General features: G+C 37.5%; 1 protein-coding gene across 12 annotated transcripts in view; it reads right to left on the bottom strand.

Annotated features, from left to right (window-relative positions):
• The window catches only part of ARHGAP10 (Rho GTPase activating protein 10), a 358,414-nt gene that overhangs the window by 186,986 nt on the left and 156,881 nt on the right, over window positions 1–14,547 (bottom strand). For all 12 annotated transcript variants that reach the window (XR_012006112.1, XM_072773557.1, XM_072773558.1 and 9 more), the window contains 2 exons: window positions 7,126–7,227; window positions 923–1,033 (listed from right to left, as the gene is read on the bottom strand). Coding sequence is in view for 11 of the 12 variants with exons in the window: in XM_072773557.1 (XP_072629658.1) it covers window positions 923–1,033; window positions 7,126–7,227 (213 nt within the window). In the remaining variant the exon portion in view is untranslated. The remainder of the gene's footprint in view (window positions 1–922; window positions 1,034–7,125; window positions 7,228–14,547) is intronic.

Here is a 14,547-nt window from a genome sequence, read left to right as displayed (position 1 = left end):
TTCTCAATCACACATAGAATGGATAATGGTATGGGATGTAAATTCTATCTCAGTAAAACTGTTTTCTTAAGAAAGCACATGCAAAAACACCTACATCAAAATTAATCTTGAGAATCATGAATTCCAGTATTTCTTGTTTTTTTTCACTGAAACCCACAGTATAAATTACCTTTACATATATTCACGTGTCTGTATATGTTATATATATATGCACATATATATGTGTGTGTGTATTTATGTATATATAATATTTTTATATTTATATATTTATATATAATATATAATATATTATATATATAATAATATATAATATCTTTATATAAAATATATAAAGAACTAAAACTGTTAGAATACATCTATACAAACACCAACACAAATCACAGGTCTCTAAAATAAGTTTAAAGAACTGCCAGAGTAACTCACAAAATAGTTTCAAATGCTCCACATGCTGGTTCTTAACTTTGGTGGTCATAAGCACTGAGTTGCGTTAGAAATAATTTGTTACAAATAATTGTTCAAAGTATCAAAATTTGGATTGGTATACTTGCTGCAGAACAAACTCGAGTAGAGGTAAGATTATCTATCAACAGTACCACTGTCTCTCCCATCCTAACATTTCTTTCACAGGGGTTTTCCTTAAAGAGTGGGCCTACAATAGGGTGGCAGAAATTGCACGTGATTGTGGAGTGCTTGAAAAATACTATTCACTACATGTTGCTGTGCAAGGAAGGCTGAGAACCACTAATTTGTAGGTGATTCCTTGACTTCGTGGTGATGTGTCCACCCTTTACAATTTATGATGTCTTGTGTTTCACATATATGCACCATGGCCCCCCATCAATAGTAAATTCGATCTAGAAGGAAAAGCATTTCTATTACACCACAAAAATCTCATAGCAGAATGACCTTCTAGGATACTTACAGGTTCCACAAATTCAAACTTCTTTCTTTCCTGGATTTCCTGAAGCTTACATACATATTCAAGAGACAGTTCATAAAAGTGCTGCCGGTTTTGCTCCACTTGGATATCTGCCTATGTTAAAGTAATAAAGGCTGGTTAAATCAGATATGGTGAGGAGAAAAACTCTTGATCGTAGGTTGGCAACACTACAAGCTCTATGCCATATATGGCCCCCAGCCTGTCTCTACATAAAGTTGTACTGGAACATAGTCATGGCTACTGGTTTATGTGTCTTCTGTGCCACTTTCCTGCTACAGCAGCCAAACTTAGTTTGGGGACCTTACAGTCTATAAAAACATAAGTTTTACTATTTGACTCTGCAGAAAAAGTCTGCCAACCCCTGCACTTTATGATGAGATTGACCCTTGACCCTGAGGTTTGAGCATTAAACTGTATGGCTCTTCATGAAAAACTCACCCCAACCACAACAGACACCCAAGGTTGAACCATACACATAGAATCAAAATCACATAAATATTATTTCCATTGACAAATCCTCTAAGAATGCAGCTGGCCTGGGAAATCTAGTCACCTCAGGACTCATGACTGACAGCAGCAGGTGAGGAAGTGGCAGTTATGGTACCACCCCAAGAATTTGGCTCTCAAATACCATATGATCCAGTAATTCCACTTCTGGGTATTAACCCAAAGGAAATAAAAAACACTGCTTTGCGAAGACATATGTACCCCTATGCTACTGCAGCATTATTTACAGTAGCCAGGGTCTGGAAACACCCCAAGTGTCCACTGATAGATCAATGGATAAAGAAGATGTGGTACATATACATACATTGGATTATTACTCAGCCATAAAAAAGATCAGATTATTTTTTTGGGGGGGGTTCATTGGCAACAACATGGATGGACTTAGAGGCTGTTATTGCTAGGTGAAGTAAAAGACAAATACCACATGATTTCACATATATGTAGAATCTAAAAAAAAAAACAAAACAAACAAAAAAGCAGAAACAGACCCACTGAAACAGAGAACTGATGGTTGCCAGAGGGGCTGGAGTGGGGGGATGGGCAAAGTGGGTGAAGGGGAGAGGAGGTGTATGCTTCTGGTTATGGAATGAATAAGCCATGGGGATGAAAGGTCAGCCTAGGGAATATAGTTGATAGTATTATAACAGTGTTGTATAGTAACAGATGGTAGCTACTACACCTGTGGTGAGCACAGCATAATGTGTAGAGTTGTCAAATCACTATGTTGTACTTGAAAGTAATGTAACACTGTGTGTTAACTATATTTCAATTAAAGAAAAAAGAGAAGAAAAGAACCTGATTCTCAAAAGGTGGTCCAGGGCTTGAAGCCCATCTATAGGTAATCATGCTCTTAAGCCCTGAAAATGTCTCATCTGCTGAGAGTAAACAGGCACCAGATGGTCAGGAGACTGTTCCAAAAAAAATAGGTTCCAGTTTATCTTGTCTAACTAGACGGGAACTAGGGAAGAAGCAGGGTTCCAAAGAGGTACGGTAGAAAAAGAACTGTCATCCTAGAAACCATTCTTACAAGGCATCACATATTTCTTAACTCGGCCAATTTTACTTTTAAAAGTATTTATCCAGACATTTCTCCAAAGAGTATATATAAATGGTAATAAGCACCTGAAAAGCTGCTCAAAATCACTAATCATTATGGAAAAACAAATACAAGATACCATCTCGCACCTATCAAAAATAAATAAATTACAACAAAACTATTTAAAAAACAGAAAATAAGTGTTGCTGAGGATGTGAAGAAATTGGAACCCTGTGCAATGTTGGTGGGAATGCAAAATGATGCAGCTGCTAGGGGAAACAGCATGGCAGTTCTCCAAAAAAATTAAAAACAGAATTATCACGATACAATAATTCCATTTCTGGATATATACACCTAAAAATTAAAAACAGGGACTCAAAAAGATTTATATAACTATGTTCATAGCCGTATTATTTATAACAGCTAAAAGACAGCAGCAACCAAAGTGCCTACTAACAGATAAATGGATAAACAAAATGTGATATATATAAATAATATTACATAGCCTCAAAAAGGAAGGAAATTCAAACACATGCTATAACATGGATGAACCCTGAGAACATTACACTCAATGGAAATAAGTAAGTCACAAAAGGACAAATACTGTATGATTCCACTTTTATAAGGTTCCCAGAACAAATTCATAGAAACATAAAGCAGAAGTGGGGTTTATCACGAGCTGGGGGTAGGGAGCTGGGGAAGGAGTATTCAATGGATACAGAGTTTCAGTATTTGGAAATGAAAAGAGGTCTAGGTATGGAATGCCAAATGTCATGGTGGTTGCACAACAGTGTGAATGTATGATACATGGAATAAAGTGCAACGTTTCTAAATCCCTCAGAATTTCCTGAGTGACGGGGAGTATCTTTCTTATCTACATAAAGAGCCCCCCTGGAGCAAACTGGAATTTATGTTACTGAGGGATTTAGGGTGGGGCCTCCAGATAGCACCATAAAGCCCAAGTGATTAGAGGGCTGGAACTTTCTGTACTGCCCACTGACCTCTGGCAGTGGGTAGAGGGAGGGGCATTTCAAACTAAGCTCTGTAAAAACTCTTGAACTTCCACATGGGTGACCACATGCCAGTGCCCAGAGAATGACACAGGGATGAAGTTTCTGTGCTTGGGACCCTTCCAGACCCCACCCTATGTGGCTACTCATCTGTATCTTTTATATTATTCTTTATGATAAATTAGTAAACACAACTAAATGTTTTATCACAGTTCTGTGAAATAACATTAAGACTGTATTTTTATACTATACCAAAGTGACTTCTTTTGTTTTTTAAAGATTTTATTTATTTATTCATGAGAGACACAGAGAGAGAGGCAGAGACACAGGCAGAGGGAGAAGCAGGCTCCATGCAGGGAGCCTGATGTGGGACTCGATCCCGGGCCTCCAGGATCAGGCCCTGGGCTGAAGGTGGCGCTAAACCACTGAGCCATCTGGGCTGCCCACAAAGTGACTTTTTTTTTTTTAACAAATTTCTATTTGATCATCATCTGATTTCTGGCCATTCTTGCTATAAACACGTAAAATAAGAATAGACAATTCTCAGGCAAAGTTATTCAAACAATCTACTTCTCTAGTCATAGGTACTAAAATATAATCATTCGATTACTCAAAAAGCAAAAATATACTTTAAAAATTAAAGAAATAGATTTTTCTCAAAGGTCTAATACTTGTTCTAGTGAAAATATTAATTAGAACTTAGGGATGTGGATGGAAGTAGAAGCTATTGTGCCCAATAAATGTAGAGCTGTATCTAATGGTCCTACCAGAAGTACCAAATAGCCAACTTGGTTGTCTGCCACAGTCGTTTCTTGCTATTTTCATTAGAAACAAGGAAAAGGAATGATACAAGTTTCTATGCCTTTGTTCAGCACCTTCTCAGCAACCTTTATAAACCTCTTAAATACTTCAATTCAGTTTACTGAAGATGAGAAATACATAAGCCAATGCCAACATCAATGAAGATCTAAACCTAACGTTTTCCTTTTAGAGTGCCCCCCCCCCCCCCCCAGTGAAGGCCGTCACACTTGTAATAGAGAACTGTTTCAAGGGACGCCCGGGTGGCTCAGGGTTGAGCACCTGCCTTCGGCCCAAGTCGTGATCCTGGAGACCTGGGATCGAGTCCCACGTCAGGCTCCCTGCATGGAGCCTGCTTCTCCCTCTGCCTGTGTCTCTGCCTCTCTCTCTCGCTCTGTGTCTCTTGTGAATAAATAAAATATTTTTTAAAGATTTATTTATTTTTATTTATGATAGACACAGAGCGAAAGAGAGAGGCAGAGACACAGGTGGAGGGAGAAGCAGGCTCCATGCCAGGAGCCCGACGCGGGACTCAATCCCGGGACTCCCAGATCGTGCCCTGGGCCGAAGGCAGGCACCAAACCGCTGAGCCACCCAGGGATCCCCTAAAATATTTTTTTAAAAAAAGAAAGAGGTTTCGAGCAGGAGTGTGTATGTTTGTAAAGAGCAAACAGCAAGGAAGGACAGAATATACAATTTAAATGAAACTAAAATCATTCATCTCGAGGGTCTCTTCAAATTCCTTGATCTAAAGTTTGATTATCTCTGGGAATGATGAATTAATGAAGCCCTAGCTCACTGTGCAAGCATCTTCACACGTCTTCATTCAGTAAACAGTTATTAAGGGCCTACTCCCTGACTAGCTCTGTTCTAGATGTAAAAAAAGACTGAATACTGAATAAAATAACGTTGTTGCCTTCAAGGAGCTCACATGCTAGTGCAAGAAGCCATGTAACAACCAAATATATAGTATGTCAAATGTTCGTAAGAGTATGAAAAAATCAAAGCAGCATAAGGGGGACACTTTAAATAAGATGGTAAACTCTGAGTGGAGAGTATCTGAGGTACTTGGAGGAGTGAGGCATGTGGGTCTGGGCTGGAAAAGTACCAGGCAGGAAGGACAACAAAAGCAAAGGCTCAGAGCAGAGTATGCCTGTCCCAGGCCAGTTAGAGCACAGCAGCAGCCCGTGTGGGTGTGAGGACAGGAGGGTGGGCCCTGAGCCTCTGGATGCAGCTATTAGGGAGGGTCTGGGGAAGAGAAGCAACATAAAGGCTCCTTCTGCTTGCTGTACAGAATATAAACCAGGAATACTAAATAAATAAATAAATAAATACATACATACATACATACATACATACATACATACATACATAAATACATAAATAAACAAACCAGGAATACATTGGTGGGAGCAGGGAAACCAATTAAGAGTCCTTAATGGCAATCAGTCTGACAGTGGCCCACAGCATGGGCCAGGGTGATGGTGGTGGGGGTCAGAAGTTGCGATACCATGAGAATATTCTGAAGCTAAGGAAGACATGCAGACAAACTAGGTGTGGGGCAGGAAAAGGGCCAAGGATGGCCGTGAAGATTTTGCCTGAGTAACAGCTCGAACAAAAAACATAATTAGATAGTCAAGTGGAGATGGAAATTTACTTGCAGCATGAAAACTCTTTTCAGAATACCTGAAAAGGGAGATAAGGGGAGAAGACAGGTAGAAAGCCGCTGGCATAAAGAAAGAGTAAAAACAACAGCTGTCATTTCAAAATGGAGAGAGGGGAGGAGATGGGGAGCATGTGGAACAACGATGGTTTTCTACATAATATGGAACAATGATGGTTTTCTACATAATATGGAACAAGAAGAAAGGGGTCCCCTACTGTATTGTCTTGAAGATTAAGTGGTATAAAAGCTCCCTTCTCTTTTATAAACTGTCAAATGCCTTCCAAATGTCAGTCAAACTTTGTAAAGAGGAAAAAGCAAATGTGACATGGGAGGAATGTCAAAATGACCCCACACACAACAGGGCGTGCAACTACATATCCGGCATTTAAATATATTGGAGCCAAAGTTGTTAGTGTCATTTTGATGATACTTTAGTATATGTATATTATAGTGGTATATTACACTCAGATCCTTTATCAGTTTAAAGATAAACAAATGAGAAAAACATCACACTTTGTGGAACAAGTCAACAGCTGCAAAACAGCATTGTTTTTAATGAAAACATATGTTCCAAATTGGAAATCACTGAATTTCCACTCAAGTGTGTGAGTGAGAAAACACAAGTACTAGGGAATTTAGAAAAGAAAAGACAAAATGAGAGATAAGATATAAATTCCTTTCTCCTAACACACTGCTCCCTCAAAAAGAAAAAAAAAAATGAGTCTATTAACACAAGTAAAATAGATCTCTCTTTCCAATGAATCTGAACCTCCTGAATCTTCAGTGTTAAATAAGATTAATGCTGTCTTCACATAAAAGCAAAATCGTAGATGAGCTTATTAAATTCAATTCATTTCTTCAAAAAAATCTTGAAAGCCAATTAATGAATCTTTTCCTGAAAATAATATATCTGTTCTTTGATAATACTGGATAAAACTGTTCCTGTGAAAATATACTCAGAACCAAAAATGTTAATGCTATGAATCTATACTGAATTAATCACCATAAGATGAATTCATTATTTCGTGTCTTGTTCATTATGATACTGTTCATTTTTTTCATCCCTAATAATCTTAGATGAAAAGTTCACAATAGGAAAGCACATTTTAAAAAGAAAACGCATGCACTGTTTATTGAATTTTAGAAACAAACAGAAAAGTAAAAATACCTCTTGTAAATGGGAGTCTTTCTTTTTGGCTGATAAATTCAAGTGTTTATCAATTAGACTATAGTTCTTTTCTGTCTCTTTGTCAAACTTCTTTTTTTCTTCCTACAAGACAAAAAAAAACACAGAAAACTATGATTAAACAGGGGGAAGATGCATTTATACAGTTTATCTACTGGGAAGCTCAAAAGAGGATTAATATGTAAAAATAAAGTACTACTAAGTGTAATAAAGTTATCTGAAAAATCTATCTGTACCCAGGCCACTGCGTATTAATCATCAAAACAGGACAGAAAGGTCATATTTCTTTTTTTCCTTTCATGGGCTTTTTATGAAGCACAGTATTTGTCAATACTTACACTTAGTATTTAGAAGGAATGCCATGTCACTTGTCCCTCATTGAAAGAAATAATAAAAAGAACACAGGCTTAAAACAGCAAACTTGTGCAGATTTTGGCAAAGAAACGGGATTCTTTTAAAACTGAGTAAATTTTGGTCTAGATAAAAAAAAAATCATCATCACCATCATCATCACAACTGGGAGGGCGGGAGAAACAATGAGAATGATCTTCCTTAATTGTCCAGTGGGAATTTAACAATAAGACCCTCTGATCAGAAACATCATCTCCTTTCCCAAACCTTCACCATGATTTCTGTAATGCTATTGAAAATAAGTTCTCAATAGGTCAACAGGGCCTAAAGCCACTGACATCTTTGTACTGAAACTCTTTGGTGAGCATTACAAACATTTATTTCTCAGGTACTGCCTAGCACTAGCATTTGCTTTTCTTTTGCTATAGAAGCTTTTTGAGAAAACAAGTATCCTAACTGTTAAATACAGAAAAGACAGACTATCTCCCCTAACACTGCCTGCCAATTTAAGTGGATTTTTAATAAACATTTCTGAGCACCAATGAGAGCACACTATGTCCTCATACTGTCAAAATGTTTCCATTTACTTCAAATTCTCCCTAACTCTCCAAGGGCTCCTAGAAAGGAACATTCTCTTCCCTATTTTTCAACTTCTACCTTCTAAAGCAAAAATAATCTTTTCTGATACAATCTTTTTCCTATTAGGCAAAGAGACTGAACAGAGCATGTAAAATCTTTTCTTCACATTTATCATTAGTTTTTTCACAACATGGGACTATAAACCGCTGCTTTATGGGAATCTAGGACAGAGCCTTCATCGACTCTTCTAAAGACCCTGAAATCATCCCACAGTGAGGGAGGATAGGCAGTCTCAGGAATGGACATTTCTTCCCATTTCTATTCCAAGTTTAATTACAAACTAGCTGCACAACTTAGAAAAAAACAAAAATTTAACAACACAACCTAAGTATGTTCAATTACAGAAAAGATCAGGGATTTTTTTTGTACTAGATCCTTCTTTGATCCAGTCCTAAAATTCTATGATCCTATGGTTCACCTACGTGTGACAACAGGCACATTTTTGTTGAAACAGAAGCACTTTTTCTTTATGCTCTTAATTTACAACTATTAAAAAAAAAAGTTTAAGGCATTTATATGTGATTACTCTCTCTTCCGTTTTTACTACTACATTCTTCATCAACTATTTTGGTGGCTAACAAAAAAATAACATAAAACAAACATATAGCCACCATTTCAGAATCTCCACTATTTTAAAAAGTCAGTATGGTGGCATGCATACTGGGTTAGGTGTGAGAAGACAGGTTTTGGTCCCTGCCACACTTTCTTTCTACTGTGACTCTGCACCAGCATCACAGGGTTTTCTGAGCATCTGCATCTCGGGTTCAAACAATACAGGAAGAGAAGTCCCACCGCTGCATTCACCACAAGACCACAAAGCAGGATAATATAGTAAAAAAACATTCCCTATCCTTGCAGATTCGTACTTACCAGGAATACTGAATATATTTTTACTCATTTGATTTCATCTGAATCACAGAATGGGACAAAGGAAGCAGTGATGCTAAAATCAGCAGTCAAAACACCCAGCACACTCAGCAGTTCCATGAGATTTGTAAGTTAACATGTGGGTAAAGTTGAGAATGAAAGAAAGCAGGGTACCAAAAGGTTCTGTGAAGAAGGAATTCAGCCAAGAAACAACATTCCACCCACCAACAGAGTGGAAATGCATTAGTTTACACATGGTATGGCATTATACAAATGCTGTTTTGTTTTTAAACCTGAAGACTTAAATTATTATTTCTTCTTGCATTTGTTCTCAATGCCATTATAGAATATAATTCTGTTTCTTTGTGCTCATATGGCTTTTTTGCAGAAATAATGTGAATTTTAAAACGGACTGTGTTCAAGTAGCATCCGATAAAGAACAGTGGTTTTTCTCCAACACTGGTCTATCGGATAGATATATATATATATATATATACACACACACACACACATACATATATATACATATATATATATCCACACACACACACAAATTGAGTGACTTATAACAAAAGGTTCTAAGAAACATCAAATTAAATACAATGAAAAGTTCTTTTATTAAACAGCAGTACAAATTCACATAAGTCTGAGCCAGATAGTAATATAATGAATAAGCAAGAGAGAAGTAGAACTCATTAAGTAGAGGTAGGGGCAATGGTAAACCAGACAGTCCATCTATTCTAGAGGGTAAGGTGGCCACATCATGGCTCCCGCAGATTTTTACTATGTGGTAATATAGGCCAGTATACAAGCCATGTCCTCTGATTTTTCTAGAACAGCTGAAAAATCCAATGATTTTTATATGGAAGCCAAACAAAACTATGTTTATAGGTTACATATGATTCACTGAAAGTCAGCTCCTAATCTGTTACAAAACCACCCATACCCCACCCCCAAAAAAGGTAAAGAATAGCTACTATTTAAAATAGTGTAGGGCAGCACCGGTAGCTCAGCAGTTTAGCGCCACCTACAGTTCAGGGCATGATCCTGGAGCCCAGGGATCGAGTCCCACGTCGGGCTTCCTGCCTGGAGCCTGCTTCTCCCTCTGCCTGTGTCTCTGCCTCTCTCTCTCTCTCTCTCTCTCTCTCTCTGTCTTTCATGCATAAGTAAATAAATAAAATCTTTAAAATAAAAAATTAAATAAATAAAATTAAATAAAAGAAATAAAATAAAATAAATAAAAAAAGAAATAAAAGAAATGAAATGAAATAAAATATTGTAACCAAATAAGATGTATGCTATATAAATGATAAAGGAAGTTCAGAAACCTAAGAAACAAAACTTAAGTAATGAGGTCTTTTGAATACATTAGAATATGTGTGTGTATATATATATATGTGTGTGTATATATGTATATATTCTAACATATATAGAATATATAGTAATATATATATTCTACATATAATACATATATATTTTTTAAGGTCTTACCATAAATCACTGGGTTAAAAAATATTATTCAGCCAATGGTGTTGATATAATTAGTTAACTACTTGGAAACAGAGACCCATTGCTCATATCAAAATTAATTCGAGATGGATTTGACAAGTCACCAGTAAAAAATGAAGCCATTAAGAAAAAAAAAGTTTCATCAGATCTCAGAACAGAGGCATGCTTTTTGAGCAAAAAAGAAACAAGAGAAACCATAAGAACATCTAGATATCAAATAAATAAATAAATAAATAAATAAATAAATAAATAAGCAAAAAGGCCAAAAACAAAGCAGGGAGAACATAGAGTTAATGTATAAGAAAAAAGGAAATATTCCTAATGCGTAAAACATTCTTAAGATTAAGCAATTTTTTTTTTGCTAAAAATGACATATTAGTATTTCTGTTAAAAATGATAAGGAACATATACAGAATTCACAAAAACTTGAACATTACTGTGAATTGTCCACATTTCTTTAGGATACTAGAATTTTTTTGTTTTGTTTTGGAAGAAGTTGGGGGAGTAGTTTTTAAAGTTCCCAGATGATTTTTTTTAATGTTTTGGTTATTTTACAAATCTCCTGGGATGAGGAAATGAAAAGGCTTCTTTTACAACTATAAACATTAAATAACAGGCATGACAAGTCTGGAGAACTAGATACTTTCTTGGAGATTCCAAATCTTCCTCCTTTATTTAAATAAGAAGAAGAGTGTAATCTCACACATTCAAGAAACAAGATGCCTACACGTGTAAAATGCTAGCAGGACACCTGCTAGCAAATGCAATCCTGTTGTCCAAGCCAATCAGGGTTTTGAGAGCCCTGTTCTTACCCTCCCCTGTCTACCAACACATCCTACAAGTCCAGGTGAAACACCACCTCTTCCATGAAGTACCCCCTACCACTCGGTGGCATAAAAGCAGCACCCTCTCTTAATTCTCACACCAAGTGTCACCTATCCCTGCCCGACAATTCATTTGCCTTATTCAACTCCACTGTCTCCCTTTCCATAAAGTCCCTTCTGCTTATCCAAAGACATGAGAATTCAGCTTTCTCCCCTCAGAATCTAGCAACAGACACCACACCCAAGAGACATCCATCAGAGGATGAGAGAAAGGAGAAGCCCACGGTTGCAATGCCACCAACAAGGACAAAGGTGACAGGCACCCTGGGGTCCTGTGCACTTGCTTCATTCAGAGTCACCTATCCATTACTGCCTCAGCACTACTTGGCCAGAAGGGTCATAAGCCACAGTACTGTGGCACATTATCTCTGAAGCTTACATTCAGAGAGTGGACCAAAATCTGAACAATTTTCATTTGGCAAGTTGATGCAGCACAAGCCATAAATGGGATAATAAAATAAATTGCAACTAGGTATGTTGGGCCCTACTCTAGACATGGGAAACACACCATCAAGCTCATTGACTCCTCCCAAAAACCTTCTGAGGCAGGGGTCATTCGTCTCACTTTAAAGACCAAGAAATTGAGAGCTAGAGGCCATAAGTAACTTGCCCTGAATCACGGAGCTAGCTGAGGGGCAGAATTGGGATTCAAACCAGAAAGAATCAGTTCTTCCAGAAAGACTTGCCTGATAGTCCAGAATTGAGATAATAGGGAATGTTCCAGAGCACCTAAGCCTACCCCCAATTATACACTTTCTAGTGTATTTTTATGGCTTTTTTTACTTGACATCCTCCCCTCCTCCAGAGTTGCAGACTTCTCGAAGGCCCACCAGCCAGTGTTTTAATTCACAGTTGCACCCCAGGACCTCTTGCCATATGACAGGCACTAGTAAATGTTTTATAGCTAAAATGAAGGAAATATAATTTTTTTCTACTTTATCAAACATAATTTGAGAAATTATTTTAAAAGATTTGCTTTTTATCCACATTTTGTAGTCATTTATGGATTCCTGGGAAATCAGGTTTTATTAAATATTTAGTCATCAGATACAGTCTTAGAAATATAAAAGATGTTTGGCATGAGGTTGAGCGAATGGCTGAGGCACGAAATTGTAATACATGAAACTAACATCTTTTTCAACCCTTCTGGTTCAATTTTTTATTCTGTGGAATAAAATGGTAATTGGCTCTTTCTAAACTAGCATTTGAATAGACTCTATTATCAATATAGTGTAGTTGCCTCTATTTGTATCTGCAGGCTGCCACCTGCTTGAAGCCACATTTTCATTACTGGATTGCTCAAATATATCTAAAAGGGCAATTTTAAATTCTCCTGCTGTACATCTTAGCAAGTTGTGGCATTTCTTGGAGATTTTATGCAACAGACTAAGTTCCTACTTTGTTTGGGACCTGTACTAGTCTCCTGTGGCTATTTCGACATGTAATGGGCAGTGGCTATGGATAAAGTGTTGTGCACACTCTGGGAATAAGTGACAAGCCCCAGGGTAGGAGAAAGAGTGCAGAGGAAGTAACAGCTGAGCTAGGCCCTGAAGGGAACTCTGAGTAGCCACCTCATGTGACACAGCACAGAAGGATCGGTGTCCTGCCACAGGAAATGGAATTTTTCCAATACAGAGGAGAAGCTGGCAAGCATGGAAAAAATCAGCAGAACCTCCAAGAACAGAGGAATAAGCCCAAACCAGACAAATAAGGATGGAAGGAGAACAAATCCAGAGGCAAACAGTAGAAAAGAATACCTCAGGGCTTTTAAAAAGCCCAACTTGCAAAAACCACCTCGCAGTTCAGATCACATGAAAACAACAACTTAAATGTGTTGCTGGGATTCTGGAAACCGGAGAAACCAAAACTGAAAAGAACGGAAAGAGGTCTAGTGGAAAGGTAGACAGCAGGACCTGCCAGGTGGGGAAAAACAAGAGAAAGAAAAGATCGACATTCTGACAAGGATGTATTAAACAGTCTGCTTTGGTCAACTTTCAAGGGCATTTGTTTTTAAAATCCCCACATGAAAACTATTTTATTCTGGTTTTGTCTTCTTTTTTTTTCTTTTTAAAAGACCTTTAACCTAAGAGAATAAACTTCTTCTTAAGTATCCCAGTTAACCAGTGAAACAAAAATATGTTTGTCAAAACGTTATTACATACTTAGGAAACACAGATATAGAAAATCAAGTATCCAGGTTACAAACCCTCCCTAGGTTCTTCTAGAATTATCAGTAGAATAGGTTATTTATTAGATACCCTTATATATTAACACAGTGTAGAGGCTAGCAAAAAATAAAGAAAAGCACAGCCTTGTCTCTGAAACACTGAATTATCTAATGAAAGAGACAGGTGCTTATGTAGCACTAGATCACCTGGAAAATTACCTTTCTCTACTCTTTATCAGAATACATAAAACTGTCAGTAAAGGGACGCCTGGGTGGCTCAGTGGTTGAGCGTCTGCCTTTGGCTCAGGGTGTGATCCCGGGGCCCCGGATCGAGTTCCGCATGGGGCTCCTCTCAGGGAGCCTGGTTCTCCCTCTGCCTCTGTCTCTGCCTCTCTCTTTCTGTGTCTCTCATGAATAAATAAATAAAATCTTTAAAAAGAAAGAAATTAAGTTTCAGAGGGAGGAGTCAATCAATAGAAAATTCGAGGTCAGAAATTTTTTAAAAACCCAGTAGGGGGCCTCCTGGCTTACTCAACTGGTAGAGCAAAATCTTGAAGGGTCTGGAATTCAAGCCCCACGTTGGGCATGGAGCCCACTTAAGTAAATAAATAAATAAACAAAAACAAAAAAGGCAGATGGCAAATAAAAATACAATATATGAATTCTTATTCATTTTTCATTCCCATAATATATCCTCACCGCCCCCCCCCAACACCTTTATCCAATCAAAATAAGAAAAATAAGTAATGGACACTGTTTAAATTCCATACCTGCCAATGAAGTATAAAAAAAAAAAGAAAGAACCAAGCAAGATGTTCAAGATTTAAAACAGAATCATAAACTACAAAGTCAAGCAGCCAGATCCCCAAATCTCTCATTTTACGGATAAGGAACTAAAGCCAATTACTTGCCCAGGGTCACAGGTGTGAAAGCAGACCTTCAGTGCCCTGCTGCAAAGCCAGAAGACACAGTCAGCTTCATGCAGTC

The sequence above is a fragment of the Canis lupus genome, chromosome 13 (genome assembly GCF_048164855.1).
Source record: "Canis lupus baileyi chromosome 13, mCanLup2.hap1, whole genome shotgun sequence".
NCBI lineage: Eukaryota > Metazoa > Chordata > Mammalia > Carnivora > Canidae > Canis > Canis lupus.
This window is presented reverse-complemented; position numbering and strand designations above follow the sequence as displayed.